Below are 25,515 nucleotides of genomic sequence, written 5' to 3'. Positions count from 1 at the left end.
GCCTGTATCGTTTGGCGGATTCACACTACATGACCCATAATGCATTGCGGTTACTTTACGTTCCATTCGGCGACTTGACGTACGACGTTTAGTTCTACTTTGCGACCCAGCTACCTGTTTAGCTGTTACCACGTAGTTTATGGTTGGTAGATCGATATGTTCAACAAAAAGCCCCGGAGGAACTTTCGGCAGAGAAAAGGAGACTCCAGTGATGAGGGAGAAGAGCAGCAGAGCGGGGGAGATGGAAGGGAGAGCGAAAAAACAGCAGTTGTGGCAAATAAGCCGTCCAAAGTGGCCCATGGCCGCGGCATCTCTTGCAGTTCCAAGCGGGAATCGACGCCTCCGAAGCCGGGTAGCAGTGACGGAGAGGACGGGGAGAAGCTGGAACTGACAGTGGAGAAAGAAAAGAGGAGGAAAGACAAAGACGAGGTTAAGAAGAAAAAAAACGCTGTCCTCAGTTTCTCTGAGGACAAAGAAGGTAACTGAGTTTACGTTGGGTATTGAAGTCAGCATTACAAAGATGAACTCCAGTCAAACGTTTACTTAACGACAGCAGACGTTAGAGCAACGTCCGAGGAAAAAGGAAACACAATTTATTCGCCTTAAGTTGCCAGAATGGAAGAGGATTCGTAGTTTGTTTATAAAGCTCAAAAGAAGAAGAAGATATACTGACATAATATAATTGATCATAATTCTTGTTATATGCTTTTATTGTCAATTACAGTGTCTCCATCATCTGTGTCAACTGCCCAGCAGGGCCCCAAAAGTCCCAGGTTCACTGTATGTCAGTAGATTTTAGTCCCATCATCCCTATTGAATCTCTGATTTTCTTTTTACTGATTCAGCCTTGGAACCAGAGTTTAGACTGAAGAAGTCATCTGATAAAGCTGTGCTGTTCCAAGTAAGGAAGAAGGAGGCTCCACCTGCCAGGAGTACCCACAGTACTGGTAAGTACCTCCCTGGATGTGTAGGCGCAGGTGACCATTACACACCAACAGGTCCCTATGATAGATGTTGTGTTACTCACACAAATCATAACTCTCACTCTCACTAGAGTATGAGGCAGAAGACAGAGTTTTATGGATATGAATGGGTGTTGGCAGGGGATTCAATAGGAAAGTGTGTCCAAACTTTTGACTGATACTTTATATATACCGATAAAAATACGAATGCCAGTAATATAGTAATAAATTGGGTCTGACATGGTTTGTCCTAAGAAAACAAAAAACAGGTTTAATTACTTAGATAAAAATCTTAAAATTACTCCTACTCCTTCTCCCTGGTTGAAAAAAAAAAACAGAATCTATAAATATGCAAATATCATTTATTTCAAAAGTACTACTGGACAAAAGATGTCTCCTACCTCACTGAAAAGTCAATTGTCAGTGTTTGTGCACTGGAGGATTCAACTTTCCACATCGCACTTGTATAATTTGTATACTGAACCATGATTGGCTCCAAACTATTTGTGACGTCACAAATCATGCTTGTCAGTACACAGAGAGACTTTCCACTCTCAGCAGATGAACGTGAAAACAGCCTTCTGCATACATCATTCTGCACAGTGAAGCTCAAAACATTAAACTGAGGGAACAAGAAGAAAAATACATTTTTGAGTGGAGGGGGACTTAAATGAAAACATTTTAAAATTTTATTTCACTATTTATCTAGATGATAATATCAGCCAACAGCACCATACTTTGAAAGTTTTCATGTTGACATGTCTTATCCCTGTCCTCACTCCCAGTACCAGCCGGTGGAGGTGTCCCACAATCTGGTTCTCCCAGGCAAGATTATGGCAGCCAGGCTTCACCACGTAGTCTTCGCCATAGTGATGATGACGACGATGATGATGATGATGATGATGATGATGATAATGAAGGTGGTTCCAGGTCTCCCTCATCTAGCTCAGTCTCCAGCTACTCTGCTACTAAACCAGGTACGTGTATTGGTGGGTGTATGTTATGTATAAACTTCACAGATGTTGGTGTGTGTGCGCTAAAGTTTTAAGAATAGATAAAAGCTACAGCACATTGCTTATTAGTGCTGCATGATATGGGGAAAATATTGTATTAGAGTGTGCAATAAACTTGTTGGATGTTACATTCATGCTCACAGTGCCCATTGGCTGTTTGTTTGTCAGCCATTCATGTTCCTGCATTAATATTCTGCGCATTTGTTTTGTCTTCAGCTGTTATCCCTAATTCTAAGGACATTGAGGCAGCCAGGAGGCAGCGTCGTGCCGCACGAGCCCAGAAAGAGTTCTTGCCCCTGAGTAAAGATGGCCAGAGCTCCGCAGGCAGCACCCCAGATCACTACAGCAGGGAGGGTGATGACGATGAAGACAGAATTGACGATGACGATGATGAGCCAGACGATCATGAGAGAAGAATCGAGTTCGCCCCACGATTAAAAAGCATCAGAGAGAGGATTGCTGAGAAACTTGGTATGAGAGAGATGGACATAAGGGGAGATGGGGTGGAAAGGGGAGAAGGAGAGAGAGGTTAGTAGAGGAGGTGTGGACTAGAGAAGAAGACGGAGGGTGAAGGGTGAGCATAGGGAGAGAGTGCCTGAGAGAAAAGTAGGTGGAGAGGAGGGGAGAGGAAAAGGAGAGAAGGGAATATGTGGGAAGAGAGAAGGACAGAGGCAAAAGAAGAGAAGATTAAGAGTATATGAAAGTTGATCTTTATTGTTAAGTGTATTTTAGGAATTATATTACATTATGATAGGCCTGTCTGTTTTGCACCAAGTTGTGGGAATGTGTTCCTTCAAGTGTGTGTGTTTGTGCCATCCAGGAGGAAGTGATGGCAGTCTGTCAGGATCTGATGAAGAGGAGCAGGAACTTTGGGAGGAGACACAAATTGGGAAGGGTGTCAAGAGACGACCAGGCGGACAAGTAAGAAAGTCCATTAAACATCCTTTTCATTTTCTTCCTGCTCTTTCTTTCCTATTTTCTTTTATGTAAGTCTTTCTCTCTCTTTATAGTTTTTGTTTCTTAATCCATCTGTTACTATATCAGGCATTCTGCTATTGTGATTTTGTCATACTAGTATCAACAGTCTCCCCCATCAGCAACTCTTCTCTGTACTGAAGTTTTGACATCCTTCATTTTCTCTTCCTTTTCTTCTTGTACTCAGAGTCCTTCTGGCAGTGAATCCAGCAGCTATAGCAGCTACAGCAGCAGCAGCAGTAGCAACAGGCGAAGCAGACAAAGACAAAAGAAGAAATCAGCAGGGGCCAGGATCCCAGAGACACTTCCTTCCATCACTGTCTCAATGGTGAAGAAGAGGATCACCGGAAAGTAAGTTTCCTTTAGCTTTATTTGCCTTAACCATGTCATTAATTTGACATATTTGATATAACCGTCTTGGTTAATTTTTATCACATATGATTCGATATTGTAACAATAATATTTCTTAATACTTTTCCTAAAGTCAAGAATGAACTTTTCCATAGTTGTATTTTCTGATACATTTTCCAGTCACTTAATTTTATTATTTCACATTTCTAAGCAGCACATGTGTCATAATCATACATAATGCAACACTCCGTTTTTCTCTCCAGACTGGACTCCCTGAAGGAGGTGCACAGAGCGCGGCGAGCTGAGCTGAGCAGGATGGAGGGTGATGTTGAAAACGCTAGAAGCTCTGCAGAGATTCTGGAGGAAAGTTCCTCAGAGAGCCAGCTCAGGTTTTACAGGTCCATGACCCTCTATGCCCACAACTTGGTGGAGTGTCTACGGGAGAAGGTAAGAGATTAACAGATTGATTCTGTTTATCTCTGCAGTTAACCATCACATAAAAGGAAATAGGTCAAGAAAATAATTACAGCTTATTAAATAGCAGAGTACCTGTGATGGAAGGTGCAAAGAGGGAAGGGCCTGACAGGAAGTTTTACATTTTTAGAACTGGTTACCAGGCTTCAGGCAGATAGAGTAGGCAGTAGACAATGTTGATGAGTGGTAACTGGTGAGACCATGGTTTCAGCATGTTTCAGTAATGTTAAGGTTAAATATATTTTATATTACACTTTCTCTCTCCATCAGGAGAGTTCTGTCAGACAGTTTTGTTGAACACCACTTTGATTGGAACAGTTTTGGCTCTACTCCTGAGCCAAAAAACAATGTAAAAAAAGGAACTTGTATGAATGCATCTTTTTTGATAAATAGATTGTTAATTTGCTGACTGTAGACACTTTGTTGACTACAGGTTGTTGAGATCAACTCATTGGAACTGGAGCTGCACACTCTGCTGTCTGACCAGATGGAGGCGCTGTTGGCTCAGAGACGACAGAAGATCAAGGAGCAGGCTGAGTGCCTGCAGCAGCTCAGTTGTGAGTGATATTTGTGTGTGTGTGCGTGTGCATTTGTGATAAAACTGGAAATATTGCTTGTGTTTTTTAATTTTAAATGTAGTTGAGCCAAGGATTATATGTTTCTTGTTATTCTAGATCCTAGTAAATAAGAATCTACATTTTAACCACAAAGTTAAGATCGTGATGAGTGAAATACTAAAAATGTTTTAGACTTTTTAAATCTACATTTGAATGTCAGCCAACTCTTTCAGTGATTCTATGGGGTCACTGCACCACCCACAAGATACAAGAAAAGTTTACATTGGTTCCCCAGGAGTAACATTTTTAGGCCACAGCTCTCTGGTGTGGTTGTGAAAAGTCATGGAAAGAATTGTAATTTTAAGATGCCCTGGCAGTTGAAGGTGAAATGGTCTCCACATTAACTGTATTTTTCCATCTCACTTGTAGATCGTACAGATGAGCAAAGCAGAAGCTCTCCCAATGGAGCAGAGACTCAAGGGTGAGTGAAGTAAAAATATCTTTCATAATAAAGTTTCCTTCTTTTGTTATTAATTATTTCATGTATTATATTTAATATATTCTGTATATAAACAACAAGACTGCTGTAATAGTAAATTATATATACTTACAAAATGAATTGAATAAACTCCATCCAGTAAAAAAATAATACAAAAAGAGGTGTTTACAAGGTCTGTGAAATATTTGCCTCATATGTTGCAGCGAGACAGACATTGGTGTTAAAACTGAGGAAGACTCTGATATACCTGAAGACACACAGCCTTCAGCAGAGGAGGAAGAGCAGCTGCAGAAGCAGAAAGGTGAGGAAGAAATCAGTGTGTTTAGCTTTCTATCAGTTTTACTAAAAACTTCAACCTATTAAGTTTCATAATAAAAAAAACACTGTCATCCACAATATTTCATTAAGTAGTTCAGGTAATACTCAACAATAGTTGAGTGTTAGCTCACACTACTGTAGCGTCCAACAATGGATTAGCATTGTTGCAAGATCAAATTTAACCAGTGTCACTTCTCCCATGCTTTCCCCGTTCTACCTGCTACACATAAACTCTCTCTTACTGTTTTTCTGTTTTATCAGTCAGGGCTCCCACTGTCCAGGCTGAGTTATGTGATCCCTCTGCTACTTTGTCTGACTCTCTTTTACTTCTCCCTCTCGGCTCCCTCTCTAGCTGATATCATGTTGAAGTCCCAGGCAGTGTTTTCTGACGTCCAGGACGAGTTCTGTGACGTGAAAAAGATTCTGTCTCACTTTGAAGAATGGAGAGGATCCTATTCTGACTCGTACCAAAATGCCTACATCGCTCTGTGTCTGCCCAAGTTGCTGAACCCCATCATAAGACATCAGCTGCTGGCGTGGAACCCTCTGAAGGTACTTAAACACATGGACACACACAAACGCAGAGGCTGACTCTGCATACATACACACAACAGTAACCATTGGTCATAGTATGTGTTCAAGTTTATTTGTGTGTGTGTCTGTCAGGATGCTAGCGGCGACTTTGAAAACCTCCCATGGTTCACAGCGGTGGAGACCTTTTGTCACGGACACGGTCATGAGGAGCTAGAGCACACAGACAGACAGACGCTGTCTAATGTCATAGAAAAGACTGTCCTACCCAAAATAACAGGTAACACACACTCGCATCCACACATTGTACTCATACAAAGAGCTGCAATAAGTATAAGATTTTAAAATGTAGTGAGAGAGCAGATGGAGGCTTGAACTTAGAAATCAAATCAGTAACTTCTTCACAATGAAAAGCAGTCTATCAAATTTGCTGTCCACTCACCTTTGTGCAATCCCTCCACAAGCTATCGTCCACCTTATTGGCCTGTTTTGGACCACAGATGTGTCAAATTACAAAAGCCTCATACTTTTGTTTTGCTCTTTCTGCTCAGCCTTCGTGGAGCTGGTGTGGGATCCCATGTCTCTCCATCAGTCAGTCTGTCTAACTGATGTTTGTCACAGACTCAGGGAGGACTATTCAATCTTTGAAGGAGAGCAGAGCAAACCAGTCAAGGTAAAGGCCACACTTACACATAAAACTTATATATAGATGTCAACACAGAAATCCTCCTTCTGCCTCAGTCCTGCTTTGCTTTTTACACATTTTTTACTCTTTAAATGTAAAGCAATAAGCCCCAAGACAGTATGCTGTGCTTCTGAGAGGTGTTGTTAGGCATGCTATGAAACCTTCTTTAACACGGAATACAATAATAAACTATAAAGTGTAATACAAGTCAGACAAACAGTACATTAACATGTTTTTGTTTACTGTGTGTATTTGTGTCCCATGCAGGCACTCATAGAGGCTGTGGTTGGCAGACTGAGGAGCTGTGTAGATGAAGATATCTTCATCCCCCTCTACCCCAAAAAGTAAGTTGTTTTCTTTCTTTTTTTTCTTGCTTCCTATACTCTGAAGCATTGATTAAAATCGGTTTAATCAAAATAGTCTCAAATGACGTTATAACTTTTTATGGTCTTTGCAATCTGTTATTTATACTGTTTTTTGTTTTATTCTTTTTTACAGATTCCTAGAAGACAGGTCTTCTCCTCAGAGATGCTTCAGGGACCAACAGTTCTGGACGGCCATAAAAGTACTACTCACTAGCAAACAGTTTGGTTAAAACATTTATGTAATTTATATTGTCTCAGTCTTTCCAAGTGGGCAGAGCTTAATTTTGCCAAGCTGCTGTTTGTTAATCAGTGTTTTTTGTTTATGTTAGCTACTAGGTAACATGGGGAAATGGGATTTGCTGCTTCCTGAGTCTGTTTTGATGGAACTGATGTTGGACAAACTGCTGAACCGATACCTGATGATCACCCTGTGCAGTCAGACACTGTCCAGTAATGATGTTCATGCATGCAAAAAGGTATTTGGAATAGCAAATTTAAACATGGAAATGTCTTTTATATATGCTGTTTGCCTTTGTCTCAATTTGTGGTCTTGAAAATGATGTAGTTGTTTGTTCTCTGTCTCTCCAGATAGCAGATAGTCTGCCGCTCTCATGGTTGAGAGGAGAGGACGTCTGTTTGTCTCAGCTCCAGTCTTTCAGAAACCACTTAGTTCAAAAAGTTCATACCATCTGCAAACAGCAGCCTCCTGAAGATCCGAACACCAGGTAATAAAACAGTGTGTTTCTGTGAGGGGGGGGGGGGACTTTTGGAATTGCTGTACAATCACGTTAGTCTCTATGTAACTTTCAAAGAAATCATTTATTATATCTTGCAGTTTTAAAACAAGTCCTGTTACTTTTACTTGCTTGAAAATACTGTATCTTTATGGTTACTTAATGGTGCTCCATAACCTCAGCTTCACAATGCTCAAAGTGACACAAGTGCTTAACTGTGACAGCAAATTTTAGTTTAAGTGGTTGCATTTCTATCCATTCAGGGATCATGACGTTTCTCAATACATCAATAACAACATGATTGTAATTTTCTAATCCAGGCGTGTGTTTCCTTGTCTAGGTCTGCTGTGGTTGAAGTGCTGCAGGTTCTGAGTAGAATCAGGTGCCATGACTCTATCATGGCTATAGCAGAGAAATACCACTACGAAGATGTCATCTACTCTCACCAGCTGCTGAATCAAGATACAGTATGAACAATAAACTCGGTGGGTGTGAAGGTGGATCAAACACCAAACGTAGTACGGAACTGGGTGAGCTTTGCCTTCTGTAAGAAGGAATAGTCATCCAGTTCTGGGTTGTCCAATTTGTCTGGTGCATTGGATGCAATGTACCTACATTCACTTATGGTTAGTGAAAAACTAACTAATTTCCATTGCCCCGCTTCAATATCTGCAGTTGTTGAACTAAATCACTCAGGGGAAAGAAAATGAACTATATGGGCAAAGATGTCATCATTGTGTTGTGCTAGTCAGACCAGCACTTTGGCCATTACACACTTTCAGGTCAGAGATGAAGTAAAACTAACAATAGATTAAAAACATATGGATTAATTCCACAATGCAGAATGTATTCACATACAATACTACTCGTGATGTACAGCTACTGTAATATGACAACAAATCACCTCTAAATTACTACCAGCAAACTGCCAACAGAAATTGTGTGGGGTAAAGAACTGACCTCTCTGTGATCATTGTTTAGCCATAAACAATTTGCTGTCTTTTTGTACAGGAGATAAATGTATTTTTATGAATAAATATGTGAATTTCATAAATATATGTAGAGTTTTATTTTCATTCAAATACACTGCTCAACTTCTGAGTTTGTAAGATGTGTTAAATTGACTTGCCAATACCTATAAATTCAGACATGAAAACAAGGTTATGGCTCAACTGGTTCTCTAAGATGTGCGACTCCTTTATATACAAGTCAGTGATTTATTTAGTATCTACTATGAACCACTTTCACACTTATGTCAACTCTATCAATGGCACAGTCAAAGGATAGAATATCATTATCATCATTATTACCTGGATTGGAGATACAGAAGATGGATTTGTGGAAATATGACAACAAATACCATCCAAACATCTCAATATTCTGTTACATACACAACTTATAAAAAACGGTTATCGCAAATCATCACTTTGATTTTTATCTTTGACATGTCATCATTTCATGACCATACAGTGACAAATGGCAAAAAAATCATTTTACCACTCATTACAAGGCAAATTATCAACAACTCCTGTTACATAGACTGAGGCTAGTGTTCAACTGCATTTAGCCCCAATTAGTTTTTTCCACCAACAAATACAAAGTCAGTCGTCGCGGATTGTGGTGAGGGGAATTATTGTTATACTGTACATCTGCCATAAGAGCATTTTAAGTTATTTCTGCCCATCTAACCTTCAGGTGAGTGCTCTCTGAGACAGGTTAGCGTCCCAGCCCTGTGCAGGTAATAAAGGTTGGACTAGCCCACAGATTATTCCCAGACTTGTAATGATATTCAAAACAGTACCTGAAAACTTAATTTGCTTTTTCAAACATTGAGCCATCAGTTCCAAATGATGTTAGGCTGTTACCTCTTCTCCTCTTCTCCCTCTCTCCTGGACCAGGCTGCTTCAGAGAACACAGAAGTGAGAAATAGTAATACCAAAGTATGCACAATGTGGGAATAAACATGACCAATCCATAATTTGCTTCAGGTGGGAATGTCCACAAAAACAAAACAGTCAAACCAAATCATGGTCTTGAGTCAATAAATCAAATCAATATAATATTTTAAATGAAGACACTTGTAATGTCACACGGTGAAGGTAAGATCACGACTACCGTTTGTCTAGTAGATCACAAACTAAACTTGTGATCTTTTAGGACAATCTCTTAATATTTGAGAGGGATGTATATAATAAATATAACAATACATATAATAAATTATTAATTTTCATCATACGCTTTAATGAATGTAAACCACTTGATAACCCTTCTACTCGACAGGAAATGCATCATGGACATTACTGGTATGCTTGAAACTGATCTGGAAATTACATTTTCACAGGCGTCCATAAAGGTTTGTGTGGTCTGTGTTATAGGAAAGACATAAGACTTATGGCTGTTAGCAGATTTGGCTTTATTCAGGAGGCCAACACAAAGCAAAGCAAACCAAACCACAGACAAAACTCCAAAACATAGCCTGTCACGTGCACTAACACCCACAAACTCAAACACAAGTCAAAAACAAGTCTGGACTGAGATAACATCACATCGTAGAACAATTCCAGTCCGTAAGAGCGACAAGACCTTCGGATAAAAATAAAAAACAAAAAACGAACTTTTCACGCACACATGTTAACTAAACAGCAGAGACGATGCATTCAGTTTCATGGTAACTCGTGCTGTTTTGTGTACAGACGACTGGATGCATTTTCTGACAAGGCTCAAAAGCAAACATCTGGATAAGTGAGTTGTTGCTACAAAAAATAAACATCCAAGAAAGTAGGACGACCTAGTGATAGTCCAACCATTAACTGTCAAAAACCAAGCGATCAGGACTTCGACTAGCAGGCGAGGCCAGGAGAGGCAAGCATGTACGTGCACACACAGCAGGCTCCTATTCTCTACTGACGGTTTCACTCCACTGAACCAAAACACCACAAGCACAACTACCTTGCTAGTGCTACTTAGGGAGCAATGTGCTTGTGCATATGAAGCTACTGTATATTACAGAGACAGAACTAATAAAGATTGAGATTTTTTAACTCATGTCAATCCATTCCTGTGTGACTAAACCACAGACAGACTGCATCATGAGGGTGTGGCAACTAAGGAAGGCCAATTTTTATCCTGTTTGCATCATTAGATAATTTGTTCATTTGATCACACTATAATTTGTCTGTCACTAACCAATTTGCTCTGATAACAGGAACAGCGTCATGTTTTCTCTTTTATTACCTGAAGCCTACATTGGCAAAAGGAGGACTGGTAATGAACCTTTTTCAATCGAGTGAGGTACAAATATAAATTACATTTTAATTTTTTGTTTGGGTTTAGAGACATGATCTAAACCAAATCCTGGAATAAATCCTGGAATAAATCCTTTTTTCCATTAGAAATAATCATTTTAGCGATGGACTGTGCTAAACTCTTATCCGCGCAACCATCTCTCCACCGTCCTTGGCTTGGAAAAGCTGCCGCAGTTGTGCTATTTGTCTTGCAAGCAGAGAGTTAATAGTAATGTTACATTCAAGCCAAAGGGAGACTGGCAAGTTTCCGACTAATCGAAAAAGGATAAATGCGGAAAGTATCGTTAAGAATTGTGTTAGAATTTAATCTGAAAGTGTCTTCCATCCCTAGTGAAGGCTCTGATGATGAAATAGCGCTCTTCTAAAGTTGGAAACTTTCCAGTTGTTATTCTGCATATACTACGTAAGTGCTGAGAAAAACCTGGAGTACGGCATCAGAGAGGGCACAAACTTTAGATGACGGAGAACTGGATGCCGTGCTTGTTGAGGCGTTCAATCAGTGTGGTTTCTGCAAAAGCAGCTCCTGGAGTGTACACTCCTCCCCTGGAAAAAGATGGATGCAAGTAAGAATTTAATTAAAACCAAAATAAACTTCATACCAACATCACAGGAACTTTATAAAAATATATGGGTAAGTGCTTGATTTAATTGGCTGGTTAAGATGCATTAGAAAGCCTCATTCTCAGAAAACTCAACTCACATGAAAACACTCCAAACAAGAAAAATGGGTTGATTTAATCTGGGTTGATAACTTACTTCTTGGGCAAGGCTGAGGATTCGTTGAGGATTGTTAGAGCAGCCTGTACCATGGCGATGGGCGTGGCCACATATCCACACTCTGAATAATAACAGAGACACAATTACACAACCAGTAGACACATCAAGAAAGGTGTTGAACAGGCCAGACCGGGTAAGTGTCTTGTCAGCCAGCAAGCTTTTGTAGGAGAGAAACATTACTAACATACTTCATGTTCAAGTGACTGTACAGCTATTTCACGTTTTGTCAACGGAGGGCTTAATAAAATATTTTCATGCTGCTAGAACATCCGCTATCCTCCTAAAGCAAAATTAGGGACAAAACCTTGTATTATAGCAGGATTATAAATTTCCAGTTACCTGGTCCTTGAACCAGTGTGCGAATCTTGCCATCAGGTTTTCCCTGGCTGGGGTCCTGTCCCTCTGTGTATCCCTCTCCATAGAGGGCAAACCGGAAGGATGAGCCTTCCATCTAATACACATACAGACACACACATAACACATAGCAGAAATTAGAGCATCTTCTTCTTAACTTTACAATCTGAACTAAATGATATGTTGCAGATGAATGAACAGAACTGCTGGTGAGCATTAACTGAATGTATGAGGTTTTTATTTTCTGTTCTGTCAACATTTACCTGCTTCTTAGTGGGTCCAGCCTTGGAGAAGAGTCCAAAAGAGAAGAATTCTGGGTGCTGAGGAACAACAGACACACATTAGCACACAGTATGTGTACTCTGACTTAATTATTTCAGTAACAGGTAGAATATTCAGTCAAAGTCATTTGTGAAATGTGAAGTGCATCATGTGTATTGTTTCTATGCATGCCACGTTCATTTACCTTGACGAGCAGGTTGCGGCCAAAACTGAACTTGACTAAGAACCAGAACATCATGCCAGCAAACATCAACTTGATAATGTTTCCAATGCCTCCAATGCCTGCATACGCGCCATACTGAACCTACAGTAGGGTTAACAAATACAGATTGTAGCAGCATATTATCATAATAGCAGAGACAGTAATCCAGTCACTGCATTAATGTTGGTACCGTCTAAATGTGAAAACAAGAGTGTTAATGAACCATGATGATGACAACTCTTTGGCTCTTAAGTATTTAGTTTATTCCACTCGAGACTTTCAGCACTTAGACCAAGTTAGACCATCAAAAGTTACACATCTCATAAAAATGAATATTTTAACAGAGCTATCATGAATATGAATCATAAATGGTTAAAAACAAACTGGAGGAGGATGGAGACCATCTAGGACAGAAATATTATCAGTAACAAGAAATAAAAGAAGGATTGGAGCAGTGTGTGTCACTTTTCATTCACATATGGAGAGGTGTTCACTAGATCAGAAAATCATGATTAATAGAGCCAAGTTCAAAACCAGCTTTATCCAATAGACAAAAATCCTAATTCATCTCATCTGTGATACATAAACTGAAACAGACATACTAGGGTCTCCATGATGCTACGGAAACTAAACACACATAAAGAGTGGCGAAAGATGAAACAAGGGGTAAAGAAATAAAAGCAAAAAAAAAAAAAAGACTGACCGGTGTGGCCTGATGTTCCTCCACCAGGAAGCGCTGGCTTCTCTTGACAACGGAGGGATCGGAGCCCATAAAGGGCACCGTATACTGCTGGATCTCATTGCTGTAGAACAATGAACCCCTAGAAATGAAAAGAAAACATTTCAGTGATTATCAACACAAACATGTGTGGGCCAAACTGTAATACATGCTCTTGTGTGTACTAGAGGTTGTGGGATTTAAATTTGAGACAAAAAAATCCAAAAGAAAATAAAAAAGAAGGAAAAAAATGTCACATCTGGATGATTACTCACTAGAAATATGTCATTGCCTTTGTTTCATTTTTCAATTATGTAAAATACAATTTTAAAGATTTGACAGCAGGGATTACTTGCCACCCACAATCTCAAGAAGCTATTTAGAAATGTGTGATTAGCCAACAAATGAATGACGAGTTGCTCTGAATGTAAACATATACAACTTAATATTTGGGCTGTAAGCTGTCTGTGTTAAGTGTCATCTAGGAATTTGATTTATTTTGCAGAAGCCAGAAGGCCTTTCTGTCCTACGTACCTGCGTTTAATCTTAGTGCCAACAGTAGGGAGAGGTTTGTGATTAAACTTCCTCCTAAGACTCTGAAGCTTTTGGCCGTCTGCAAAACCATAGACGGCTGACTGCCATGTGCCATCGTGGATACATCCACCCTGACAGAGAACGACAGAGAGAGACACATAAATTCAAAGATAGAAAAAAATGTGACAGAGAGCAGAAATAAAATGAACGATGAGAACAAGAACAAGGGGAGACGAAGAGCAGAAAGAGATAAGGAGAGGAACACATAGTACAACAGAAATCTTTAAAAAAGGGAGTGAACAAGGAGGAAGAGACTCATATGCAGGCACTTCAGATGTCAACAACAAGCTGGTCCATTGCATGGATTTATGGGTAATGTAGTTACGTACCTCAGCCCCTGTGCTGACGGTCAGGAAGCTCTCCACTGCAGTTAGTGTACCTGTGGAAAAACACACACACCATGTTTTGGCAGAGGCTAAGATGACAGTAAATTATTTATTTATAGCAACAGAAACAGAGAATGGACCACTGCATGTCAGCGTAAGAGGGGGATTATTTTTTTAATCCTTCTGCGTGTATGTCCATATGTGCGTACCCTTGAACTGGTTCCTGGTGTAGAGGACTCCCATGTCCGCAGGAATGGAGTCAAATCCACAGCTGCCTATGATGTACACACCATTGTCAGCTGCCTGGCTGTTGTAGTTCAACTGCATGCCCTCCAGAAACTGCACACAGGTGTACAGTTGCACAATTAGACACACACACACACACACACACACACACACTGTACACAAATGCTTTCTTTAACTATAAAGGTTGCTTTCTTTGGCAACTTCCATCATCTTCAAGTTAGGCTGTCAGAGTGCCGTATTACACAGACTGGACATCGAACAGTGAGGGAAAACTGCTGTCATGCGCCCAAGTGAGAGATAATTTTGTCTAACAGGCAACAGCATGAAACTCAGCATGTCTTTCATTTAATCCGAACACAAACAACAGCAAAGCCAAATGTTAGGACATCTGTATGGCAACATCCCTGCAATGTCCACTGATAACATGCAGCTCCATGTCGGGCAAAGTATCCACTTTGTTTAAATGCATGTTGAAATTAGTGTTGGTCAACACCAAAGCAGAGAGGACAGACAATCAATTATACAGGATACAGTACAGAAATACAGAGCTATATGCATACCTGAGGCTCTCCACAGATGTCAATATGGTGGGCTCCATTCTCCACACAGGCTTTGACCACTGGCTCACCATAGAACCTGTACTATACACATAGAGATGTACACTAATTAATTCATACCATGTTACACTTTAAAAACATCCCCCCTTTTTTCGTGATTTGGTCAATGGCCAATTCTCCATGAACTGTAGTCCCTGTCACTGCCATAGACTGTATATAACCCCCTCTTTTGGTGCAGAGAGTCACAATATTAGCTTTCCACACAGAAACACTGCACAATGTGTTTCATGGTGCACACTGCAGCTGTAGAAGCCAGATCTCTTGGTAAATCCTGTTAAACATGTTCATTGTACTGTAATGTGTTATTTATATATATACACACACACACACACACACATTTAATATTACATGGAAGTCACACAGTTTATGTGAGTCTTAGGAGTTGTCTTTCTGTTTGATTTTCTGTACACAGCAAGTCAGGAGTCAAGAGTTACAACACACAAACCGCCGATATGTACAAGGTACATTCTTCCTTACTAACACTCCTTGTTCCTGTTCCATATAATATTATGCAAGACACGTGTGGCTGACATAATACTATGTGGTCTTTCTTGCTCTGGTAATACCAGATTTATTATATTTATCCTCATACAGGAAAATATGAGTGGACTTGTATTTTCAAGATTAAAAACAGTGAAACTGAAATTTTTTTAAAAAAAAAGACTTGGTTGGTTTCCTTTTGGCTTCAACTCTGTGCTGCCTTGGTTTTAACCAAACTGGAAAAGTTCTGCTGAATGCAACAGTGGAGGTTACTGTAGTGGAAGAATTTGGTTTGAAACAAGAACCTGAATGATGCACAGGACGCTAAGCATTGCTACTGGAAACCTACTCTCCATTCTGACTTTAACACAATACGACTTATTGTGTGCTGTAAGTCAGCAGCCTTCATTGTGTAAATGAAGGCTGCTCTGTATGTGTGTGTGTGACAGAGAACAAGAAAGAGAAAGACAGAAAAAGGAAGAGTGAGACAGACTAGTTTAGCTACACTGATGCCAACATGCCAATGTTTTGATGCAATCTGAGGAAAATACAGTTTGTGTCATGAGACTGAGCAAGTTCAGTTTGTCAAAGAAAAACAGATACAGGCACGAACATTTCTGTTGGAACTGTCTACTTACAGGCCCCACACAGTTGAGAACAATAACTGCCTGTTTGCACATGGCTGCCAAGGAGTCTGGTTCCTCTACATCTGCCACGATGATGTCCACCTCTGTCCTCAGCTCTGGCTTACCTGCAAACACATGCAGTGTTAGAGTAGAGTAGGGGCTGTGGTATATTTTGATCCAAATGTTTGCCATTCAACTTTTAGACATCAGCTTTTATAGACACGTGATGTAAAATATTCACGATGCCATATTATTTAATCTTTTTAGTCTGATGATTGCAGTTGTTTCACCGACTGGCAGTTAGTTTATAGTTAAGGCAATGAGTAACAGTAAGCCTCAAATATGCACATTAAATAATTAAAAGTCATGATCATTGATTAAACTGGACTACTACTGCTCAGTGAAAACACAAAGATGGAGCAAATTGACTATAGAACGATGAGAAAACTCCTCCTCATGAGATTGGTCAGTTTGAGACAAGTGTCAGACATGGCTGTTGGATGATGCAGCTGTAATAATTTAACCCTGCAACATAAAAATTATTTCATAGGCCCTTATTTATTATACATAAACAGTAGTAAGCAGTAAAATCTGCAGGTGTGTAAAGAATGAGGAGGAAACAGAGTCACTGTCATGGAGCTATAAAGTCTGCCGGGCAGCCTAAAGGTTAGACAAACGGGCTTGTTACCATGGCGTCTTCAGTTTCAATCCATGAATAGAAAAAATTTGTCAAGCTCTCCTTCTTAAGAAAACAATGTATGCGAGTACTGTCTGCATGAGTGAAAATTAATACATTGCTACTAATAAATGTATAAACATGCTACAAGAATCCAGATACTTATCTAATCTTAGATAACATCTTCAAAAAACCTGCAGAAACAATGTAAGCTGTTTTTAAATGAGCCATTAAAGCTGTTTGGGGCCTTTGGGAGAAAAGATACATTTCTGTTTAAACAGACAAGTTGCTGTTTTTAGTGATTACTGAATGACTGGACTAGCTGACACATCAGGCTGTGTACTGTCAAATGGGATTGAACAGCGAGCGGGTATGTTCCATCAGCTGTTGTACACTCCCTGAAGAGAAAGCCAAACGGGAGGGGACAACTAAATAACCATCTAATCCTCTGGAAACTCACATCACTATCATGACAACACAAGTGCTCTCTGGTCCTAATCTTGTGATGGACTTCATTTTCCATGTTTAGAGTGTTGCATAGATACAAATTGTCAACCTGGAAAGTTACTGGCATACTAGAAATATTTTGTAAATATTTTTAACACATTCCACATGATGATTGAATTCAGGTGAATTATATTAAGACATACTGGAGGTATAATTATATTATTCTATTTCTGTCTTCACTTTGCATGAGTGAACAAATACAATTATTACTGTTGAAACAAAGTCGATCATCAGAAAATATACTGTTTGAAGTTCGATAGGAAATATCCACTGGGGTTGCATTGCATAATTATTTATAATTTTGGATTAATAGTTCAACAGAGAAAAGAAACTAATCCATTTGAGAGGCTGCACCCAGAGAATGTTTGCCATTTTACCTTAAAAATATGATTTAAATGTTAGATCGATTGTCAAAATAGTTGCTAATTAATTTTCTGTTGATCAACTAGTAGATTAATCAACAAAGGATCCAGCTGTAATATTAACCATTTGCTGCTCAAGAGCTTCTTGCCTCTTTACTTACTCTATAAATACCTTATCATTTTTTGAAATATCACTATTTCTTTTGACTGCTGGTTAGAGCAGATACGCAAACTTAGATCTCTGTGGTCCCTGCACACTAACTCCAAGCCACAAAAATTTATCCTGAGAATTATTTTCTAATCGTAACCTATACGTGATGTGCGTTATAATTACTCTCCTTCTACATTTTTATATTTAACAGTAGTAATGGCTAGTAAATAATAATTATTTCAGTGGTTAACTTTGTGTTGCTGACTCATGTGTACTTTGGAGTTCAGTAGATGGGACCAAAGTCAAAATCATCACAATCAGAAAGCTTGATTTAGTAGATAAGTAATCTGGAGTCGGAGTAATGCAAGAAGAAAAGAAATGCAAAGTATTTTTAGTTAAAACAGATTGAAAGGGCAGCTCGCCGATTACAATACCCCTAAATGTTAACAGCTACAAGTTAATTCAAAAACGTACACTATTAAAAATCTCTATTCATGGTGGAGGAAAATAGCTTGTTATTAACAGTCTGCTACAATATGCACAACTACTGATGCATAACTACTGATACACACTGAGGACTCCAGCGGCCTGCTCCAGGACTTTGTCCAGCTTCTGCTTGCTTCTGCCGGCCACGGCCCACTTCAGGTTCCCCTTCGGACCCTCGGAAACAGTCCGGGCCACCTCCTCCACCACAAACTGTCCTGTGAAGCCAGAGGCTCCGAAGACGACCAGGTGGTAGGGCCTGCTGGAGGATGTTTCAACACAGGCCATGATGACAGTGGACAGGCTGGAGGAGTTCAATGCGACACCGTCAGCTCAGGCTGAATGACGGTTGAAACAGGCTGCGTGCGGGTTTAACACTTTGGCTACTTCCGTAGCAACATAGTGCTAATATGAACGTTTAATAATCTTAAGCCACCGAAACACAGACGCGTAAAAACTAAATGTGCTGCGTTCTGTGTTTATTTTTTGAGCAATGTATATCTTTCTAGTAATATTTTGCTGCTCACGCCTTTTTTATCATTAGCATATTTGCTTGAAAAAATAAAACAATAAAACAATGAAAAAATGTTTTTAAAAAACATGATCACTTGAAAAAAAAAACAATTTAAAAAAGCATGTTCGTTTGATAATAAAACAATAATAAAAATAATAAAAATAAAAAAAAAATAAAAAAGCGTGTTTCCTTGACAACTTCCTAGAGTTTTCTGATTGGTGCACGCAGTTGTCGCAGATCAATGACGACTTTCAGACTGCGCCTGTAGCACCACGAGAGAGTTGTGAAAACATTAGTGTGGAGGGTCAGGATGCTGAGGGTTCAATGTCACACAGCCTTACCAACGGACTCACAGACAGGATCCGGGTTTAAATCATTGCTGTCGTTAGATTTGGATATTTAGGACAATCTGCAGTAAGGTATGTCTATTTATTCTCCGAGGAAACGACATGAAATGTATTTTAGCTGTAAGTGACGTTAGCGTGCAGCTAGCCAGCCGGCTAAAATTAAAGTGTCCTCACTCAGTCTTATACTAACAGATTGTCTGCCAGGTTATTTTTATGGCTGTTTGGCGAGCAGATGAGCAAAGTGTGAACGTGGAGGATGAAGGACAGTGAATACTTCTTCACTGAGGCTGATAAAAAACAAAGGTTAATGAGTTAACCTCCCCACGTGTTAGCAAAACAGATTGGTCTCATATTTTTGTATTACAACAACTAACATATCTAACGTAAATATTAAAAGGCTATTGTTTATTTTTTTCTGTATTGTTACTTTTCCTTTACGACATTTAAACCAGCTCTGGAAATAATTATTTTGACTCTATTAAGTATTATTAAATAGTGTAGTTTGAGCCACTTGGTTACATCTTTAGCTTGTCTGTTGTTTTGACGCGTTTCTATTTCTTTACATTCCACTCTGCATCCGTCTCAAATTGAAGGGTTACTCTCAAATCCACAGAGACAGAAGAATAGTTTGAATTTACCTATCTCTCCAAACAGGCATGAATAATGCTTCTTTATACAGCAAAGTAGCGTTTTACGAGGTAGAATCCTTATGTAGAACATAATTATAATTCAAAGGACTATCCAAACAACTGTAATCCAAATATTTCAAAGGTCCAAATTAACGATCACTAAAGCTGTATAGAGCCAAACTAGCAGTAAGGCAAACTCCTTTCTCGATTATAACACTAGGAGGCGCACTTTACTATTAGTGATACACTCACAGTATACTAAACATCAGCAACTAACAGCAAAAAAATCACAATAAGTGAACAATTATCACTTATCAACAATAATATAGTATGTTCTGATGACTTTGGCTCTGACAAAGAGTGTTAGTACTTTTGTAAGTCAGGAAATGTCACTTAGATGATTGTTACATGAAATTGTTATTCCTCATAACATTCCTTGTCCTTTTTGTTTCTCCATTCCCTCTAGGCAGTGACCTCTTCAAGAGGTCCGTCAATCTCCCCTTCCCTCCTCCGTCTCTTGTTAGACACCCATTGGTCCACCATGTCCACCCAGATGTGTAGAGTGGTGGAGCTGATGATGCGCTCTGCTTGCTGTCATACCATCAGAAGTAGATCTTGTATGCGTAAGGCAGTGTTGGTTCCTGTGGGTCCCTCTGGCCTCAGTGCTCTTGGTGCTCCCGTCCTTCACAGACGGGCCTACAGCCTGGACTCTCTCTCCTCAGGCCCTGGTCGGCCCACACTTGGTACAAGCTCCCAGCAACCCCGTGCAGAGAGAACATCCCCATCCTCAGCGCTCGCACACAGGAACCTGTCTGCTGTGGCTGTACAGGTAGACAGTTATTTTTTACTATGCTCTTTAAGACAAGATTTTTCCACTGCATCTTGATGTATGTGTAGCTCTAATGAAATACATACCTGCCTATTATGGATTTACAGATGTCTGTGCCTCTGCACTTTTTTTTTGTACTTATCAGTAGGGTGCAAAGTTATGATAAAATTTGAGCTTTTAAGGAGTTAAGTAATACAGGCAAATCTTTTTGTGCAATTTACGTGGTTTGTTTTCAGATATGGTCTATAATCCCCCATCTCTTCACCCATTTCCAAGTAGTTTGTGTTGGTTGTGGTGACAAAAGAGCAAGCAAAACAGCACAAACATACTTTTCTCCATGTCTTGAGCCTGCTCTATTATCAGCTTTCTTTTTTTTTTTTTACCCCAACTGACTGCGCTTAGCCCACAAGTTGACAGTTTTTGCTGCCTCTCATCCATGCTTTGTTTTTAATTGTGCAATAAACTTAAAAAAATAAAATAGAGTAAAAGATTGTCACTGGTTCTCAATATATTGTGAGCATTTTTCAAATATGCTTTTGATTGTTTTCACACTGTATATACATATGTCTTTCTGCAGGGCCAACGTCGTCCTCTGTGCCTTTATGACTTCCTGGACCTTGGGGAAGTAGAGGAGAATATACGTCGTGCGCAGGCCTGTAAAAAAACTAGACACTTCATAGTGGACCCAGAGCTGGCCAAGCTAGTAACAGAACACCTGGGACCTGACCTACAGGACGCTAAAACTGTTATCTTTGACTGTAACCCAGGTATGTGTTTTCACAATGTGAGAGTGAAAAACAGAAGTAGATTTATTGTATACATTTTTGTTCTTCTGCAATTTTGCAAGTGCATAATGTTCATCTAAACTGATAGAGACACTGACAAGTTTGTTTTAATGGGAGTGCTTTGCTGAAAAATAACTATTGTGTGTGTTTGTATTTTATAAGTTTGTACAGGATATATTATTCTTGTCAGTGAAAGACCATTTTTTGTCATAAATGGAAACAATGAATTGACAGGTTGTGTTTGTCTGTCTTCCTTAGGTCCTGGGGTGTTGACCAGGACACTGCTTAATGCAGGAGCTCAGAGAATTGTGGCTCTTGAGGGTGATAGGTCATTCGTACATGAACTACAGGTAACACAAACACCTTTTAAGCATCAAACAGCTTTTTGTATCCTTAACCTGAGCTTAACCAATCCTGTAGCAGTTAGAGGAATAAACAATGTTTTAATCTTGTAGGAGTTAGAAGGTCGCCTTGATGGTCAGCTGGAAGTGGTTCACTGTGACTACTTTAAGCTGGACCCCATTGGCCATGGAAACCTCAAACCTCCTGTCATGTTCACTGACAAACTCTTCACTGACCTGGGAATATCAGAAGCTAGCTGGACTGATGGTGAGAAGAAAAAAAACACATGCACACAAACAAAAACAGTGCAGCAAACCTAAAAGACTGTTGCGTTGTAAATTCTCTCTCACATACATTCATACACAAAGAGGCTTTTGTTCCTTTAGTTGAGCCTCTCTGTCTGCAAACAAATCCCACCTCCTTTTATAAGAATTAGCCTAACCCCTTAGCCAGGGCTCAAATCAGAGCCTAAAATATATATAACTAAGACTTTTCATTGGTGGAACTTGCTGAGCAACTCACAGGTTTTAAGAATTGAGATCAATGTTTTTAGAATCAGTGCTTTGGAAAAAATAAAATCACATTGCATTAGAGTAATGACTTGGTGTGCAGTTTCTATACAATAAAATACTTAGGTCTTTACTGAATGGAAACAGTGCATTGTGTAGTATAGGATCCCTCTTATGTGTGTGTTTTGGTGATGTAATCATGTGTATGTCTCTCCAGATGTCCCAGTGAAGGTGGTTGGCATCCTGCCCCAGCGTAATGAGCGCAGCATCCTGCTGAAGATGGTTTACGCTTTGTTTGAACGGCTGTCTGTCTACAGATACGGAAGAATAGAGCTCAACCTCTTCATAAGCGAGAAGGAATACCTGGTAAAAGAACAAGAGCATATTATGCTTTGTCTGTAGAAATTAAGGAGTACTAGTCAAGATCAGAGTATAACCTGGTGTGTGTTTGTTTGCACCCATTTGGAGCAGCTCTGAGCTAATTCCCATCCATACTTAATTACTGCTACAGCTGCCAGTCAGCTAATTATAACCACCAGCTTGGTGATCAGTCCTGAAGATTGCCATATCCATATGGCAATACAATCAGTCACTGCTGGGTGAAAATAGTGTCTGCTAGCTTAAATGAATGCATCATCTCTGTGTGTTACTTTGGTCTTTGTATAAAATATTTAACACAATTATTTCTCCATCAGAAACTGGTGGCACGTCCAGGCGAAATGATGCACTATAGAGCCTTCGGTGTCCTCTGGCAGATGGCCTGTGATATTGAACTACTGCATAAGGTACAAAATGAGGGAGAGTGGCAAAAACATGTGGTGATTTTGCAAAATATTAAAACAAGTGAGGCTTTTCAATGTTTACTGTAAATTTTATGCTGCTTCCTTGAAGCCGAAAGAAAAGCGCTATCAAAATAAAGCATGAATAAAGTATGATATAGTTTCATAGGTAATATAGCTGAAATGAAAACAACTGTTACAGCATCTCGTAATTATCTTTTCTGACAATTAAGAGATGTTTTTTCTTTTAATTATGTGATATGGAAGTCATAATTACGAGATAAGATTTCCAAATTCATTTATTTTTTGCTGCTTTTCCGTATGATTCGACACATTTTTGACGGGAAATCAACCATTCATCAAACTCCTCATCTTTGTCTTTGCAGGAGCCGTGGGAGTCGTTCGTGACGTCTTCAAGACAGAGTGCACCTTCTGCTAAAGGCACGGTAAGGAAGAGAGCAGACTCAGTGATAGCATTGTAAACTTGATTGGTGTAGTGCATTTAATACAGTATGACATTTACCCCCATTCTCTGCCTTTTTTTCCCCATCAACCTCTCAACTCAGCTTCCCAATGACCACCTGTGCCTGGTGCGTATGCGTCCACGGGCTGATCTGTTCTCTGCAGGCCTCACAACCTCCAATGCCTCCACTCTGCTGATGATGGTCAAACAGTGTCTGGCAAAGAGGAAGGTCAAGCTCATCGACAGGCTTAAGTAAGCTATGCACACTCACACAGATGTTGAGAGAGGCTGTGCAGGCACACTCTTGCAGCCCATGATTACACATGTTGCCTGATGTATCCAAGAATTGCAGTAGAGCCATGCTCATCCATACTGTAGTAGTATTATAGGCTGTTCCAACTAAACATCTTCTGCATTTCTTTTCATCTTTTCATTTTTCTTCCTCCCTTTCTTACTCTCCCTCATTTCTGTTTTTTTTTTTTTTTTTTCTAGTCTCTGGTCACCAGATAGTGGGAGTAAATTGTTATCAGAGATGGACATGCCGGAGGACATCCTGACAGGCCACGTATATCCAGAGGAGTATCTTCGGCTGTTCCAGCTAATGGACAAGAGCCAGGAGTTCACACAGAGCTGGCTTTATGAAGAGATCCTGGAAAACACACAGAGAGAGGGATGGGGCTAAAGTATATACATTAGGTCAAATGCATAGACAAAACAAGTACATACAAACACATGTATAATATATTGACAGTGTAATATAAATAAAGAATAATATAATGTCTGATTTTATGAAACAAGGACACACAGTAAATACAGTTAAAACGGATTTAGAGACATCCATGAAAACACAAAATATTCTAATAAGAAAAATATTTGTGAAATGGACACAGCAGAATAAGTTGACTGCATAAATACTTTTGTTACCTCACATCATCCACTTCTGTATGGAGTGACTGAAATGATGGAAATGCTTGTGTTACTGTACTTTAAGAAAATGGAGGAACAACTTGAGATGATCCTCTGCAATGTCCTGGACTGGGATTCCCATGAGTTGAGATTTCAGACAAAAACTCAGTAGCAGAAATGGTTCTTTTTGGGCCCTCACTTGAGATTTGGGAAAACACTTTAAAATGCTTTAAAAATTTAAAAATTGCTGAATGAATGCCATAATAATAATGAAAATCATATTTTTTAAAGTGCCCAAGGGGGCTAAAAAAAGCCTTAGTCATGCAGATAATTCAGAATGAATGTACACTATATTTGTTGAATAAGTGATTAAACTGCAGTTTTGCTAAAACTATGCTGTGACAGCAGTTATGGGAAGTTCAACAGATCACAACCCTGCATGTATCCTGCCATAATATTGCATAATTTTCCAAACAGACATCTTGAGTGAAGTAAGGGAGATTGCTTATGTGAAGACATTACAACAGCTTGGTGATGCATTGTCACTAAATACCTTTATGTCTTGTAAAGTTTTGAATATTCATTGTGAGTGAATAAGCTTGTCTAAAATGTTTTATTGAGTGTGTGTTGCCTGTCTAACATCATTTTTAAACAAATGAGAATTTTGATATGTAATTTGGGGATCCTGTCTTAGGTTTGTCCTCACACCATCAGCAAGCTAATTTTGAGGAGTTTGGGTGTTTTGCCAGACTAAATCTATTCCCTTTTTTCCCTGGTTGCATACAGTGAAAAATGGTGATTTATCGAGGTGATCATATGCTTTTTAAGCGTTTTTATTTTTGGAATGATGTGCCCATATGTCATGAGAGCTTGAGTTATTTGGTTTCATGTAAGACATGTAAAGTAATAATACACCTGTATAAAATGACAGATTCTGAATTAAATTATTTTACTATTTGGTAGATTTGACTTTGATGTGTAGCTCCACTGCCTCTCCTGGGTTTTGGCTTCAAAGGTTGCTTTAAGGAGTCCACACTGTAAAATTTCTTGAGGTTTCTAGTATCTAAACTTATCTAATGACTATCCCCAAACCCCTATAAGCATTGTAAGCAGCTAGTTTGTCATCACCAAAAGAGAAAACACTGGGTTGAATTATTGACAATAATGTTAAAGGACAGGTTCACAATTTTGTCTTTTTTTGTCTGTCTTTAAACAACAGTCAGGTGTCCATATGAACAGTGA

At 39.4% G+C, this 25,515-nt stretch overlaps 3 protein-coding genes across 3 annotated transcripts; 2 read left to right on the top strand and 1 right to left on the bottom strand.

Annotated features, from left to right (window-relative positions):
• Positions 1 to 65: 65 nt before the first annotated feature.
• gcfc2 (GC-rich sequence DNA-binding factor 2) lies at positions 66 to 8,522 on the top strand. Its single transcript, XM_042427122.1, has 18 exons — positions 66 to 478; positions 846 to 947; positions 1,748 to 1,939; positions 2,192 to 2,446; positions 2,796 to 2,896; positions 3,138 to 3,301; positions 3,565 to 3,748; positions 4,209 to 4,332; positions 4,762 to 4,813; positions 5,035 to 5,132; positions 5,502 to 5,701; positions 5,816 to 5,960; positions 6,232 to 6,353; positions 6,633 to 6,709; positions 6,864 to 6,930; positions 7,060 to 7,206; positions 7,319 to 7,455; positions 7,805 to 8,522. The coding sequence occupies exons 1-18, from the start codon at positions 157 to 159 to the stop codon at positions 7,935 to 7,937; spliced, it is 2,622 nt and encodes an 873-aa protein (XP_042283056.1). The 5' UTR covers positions 66 to 156; the 3' UTR covers positions 7,938 to 8,522.
• A 1,334-nt stretch (positions 8,523 to 9,856) lies between these two features.
• On the bottom strand, positions 9,857 to 18,728 carry LOC121897565 (saccharopine dehydrogenase-like oxidoreductase). The gene is made up of 12 exons (XM_042412133.1): positions 18,260 to 18,728; positions 16,004 to 16,116; positions 14,829 to 14,909; positions 14,232 to 14,361; positions 14,026 to 14,075; positions 13,637 to 13,767; positions 13,088 to 13,205; positions 12,367 to 12,486; positions 12,164 to 12,220; positions 11,886 to 11,997; positions 11,526 to 11,607; positions 9,857 to 11,312 (listed from the first exon to the last, which is right to left on the bottom strand). Exons 1-12 carry the CDS (start codon positions 18,456 to 18,458, stop codon positions 11,222 to 11,224), a joined length of 1,284 nt encoding a protein of 427 aa, XP_042268067.1. The 5' UTR covers positions 18,459 to 18,728; the 3' UTR covers positions 9,857 to 11,221.
• Positions 18,729 to 18,913: 185 nt separating this feature from the next.
• tfb2m (transcription factor B2, mitochondrial) lies at positions 18,914 to 25,242 on the top strand. The gene is made up of 10 exons (XM_042412123.1): positions 18,914 to 19,103; positions 20,127 to 20,489; positions 21,067 to 21,256; positions 21,533 to 21,624; positions 21,730 to 21,883; positions 22,343 to 22,491; positions 22,821 to 22,910; positions 23,291 to 23,350; positions 23,471 to 23,619; positions 23,860 to 25,242. Exons 2-10 carry the CDS (start codon positions 20,202 to 20,204, stop codon positions 24,047 to 24,049), a joined length of 1,362 nt encoding a protein of 453 aa, XP_042268057.1. The 5' UTR covers positions 18,914 to 19,103; positions 20,127 to 20,201; the 3' UTR covers positions 24,050 to 25,242.
• Positions 25,243 to 25,515: the final 273 nt, after the last annotated feature.

The sequence above is a fragment of the Thunnus maccoyii genome, chromosome 1, assembly GCF_910596095.1.
Source record: "Thunnus maccoyii chromosome 1, fThuMac1.1, whole genome shotgun sequence".
Lineage (NCBI taxonomy): Eukaryota > Metazoa > Chordata > Actinopteri > Scombriformes > Scombridae > Thunnus > Thunnus maccoyii.
Note: the sequence above shows the minus strand (reverse complement) of the source record. Positions and strands in the feature narration are given on the sequence as shown.

Coding starts and splice junctions, on each gene's coding strand:
- tfb2m (XM_042412123.1), top strand. CDS start 20,202: ATGTCCACCCAGATGTGTAGAGTGGTGGAGCTGATGATGCGCTCTGCT. Junction 21,884..22,342: donor AGAAGCTAGCTGGACTGATG/GTGAGAAGAAAA, acceptor ATGTCTCTCCAG/ATGTCCCAGTGAAGGTGGTT. Junction 22,492..22,820: donor TAAGCGAGAAGGAATACCTG/GTAAAAGAACAA, acceptor TTTCTCCATCAG/AAACTGGTGGCACGTCCAGG.
- LOC121897565 (XM_042412133.1), bottom strand. CDS start 18,458: ATGGCCTGTGTTGAAACATCCTCCAGCAGGCCCTACCACCTGGTCGTC. Junction 13,206..13,636: donor GGCACTAAGATTAAACGCAG/GTACGTAGGACA, acceptor TTTCATTTCTAG/GGGTTCATTGTTCTACAGCA. Junction 11,998..12,163: donor CTGGACCCACTAAGAAGCAG/GTAAATGTTGAC, acceptor TATGTGTATTAG/ATGGAAGGCTCATCCTTCCG.
- gcfc2 (XM_042427122.1), top strand. CDS start 157: ATGTTCAACAAAAAGCCCCGGAGGAACTTTCGGCAGAGAAAAGGAGAC. Junction 479..845: donor TTTCTCTGAGGACAAAGAAG/GTAACTGAGTTT, acceptor TTACTGATTCAG/CCTTGGAACCAGAGTTTAGA. Junction 1,940..2,191: donor CTACTCTGCTACTAAACCAG/GTACGTGTATTG, acceptor TTTTGTCTTCAG/CTGTTATCCCTAATTCTAAG.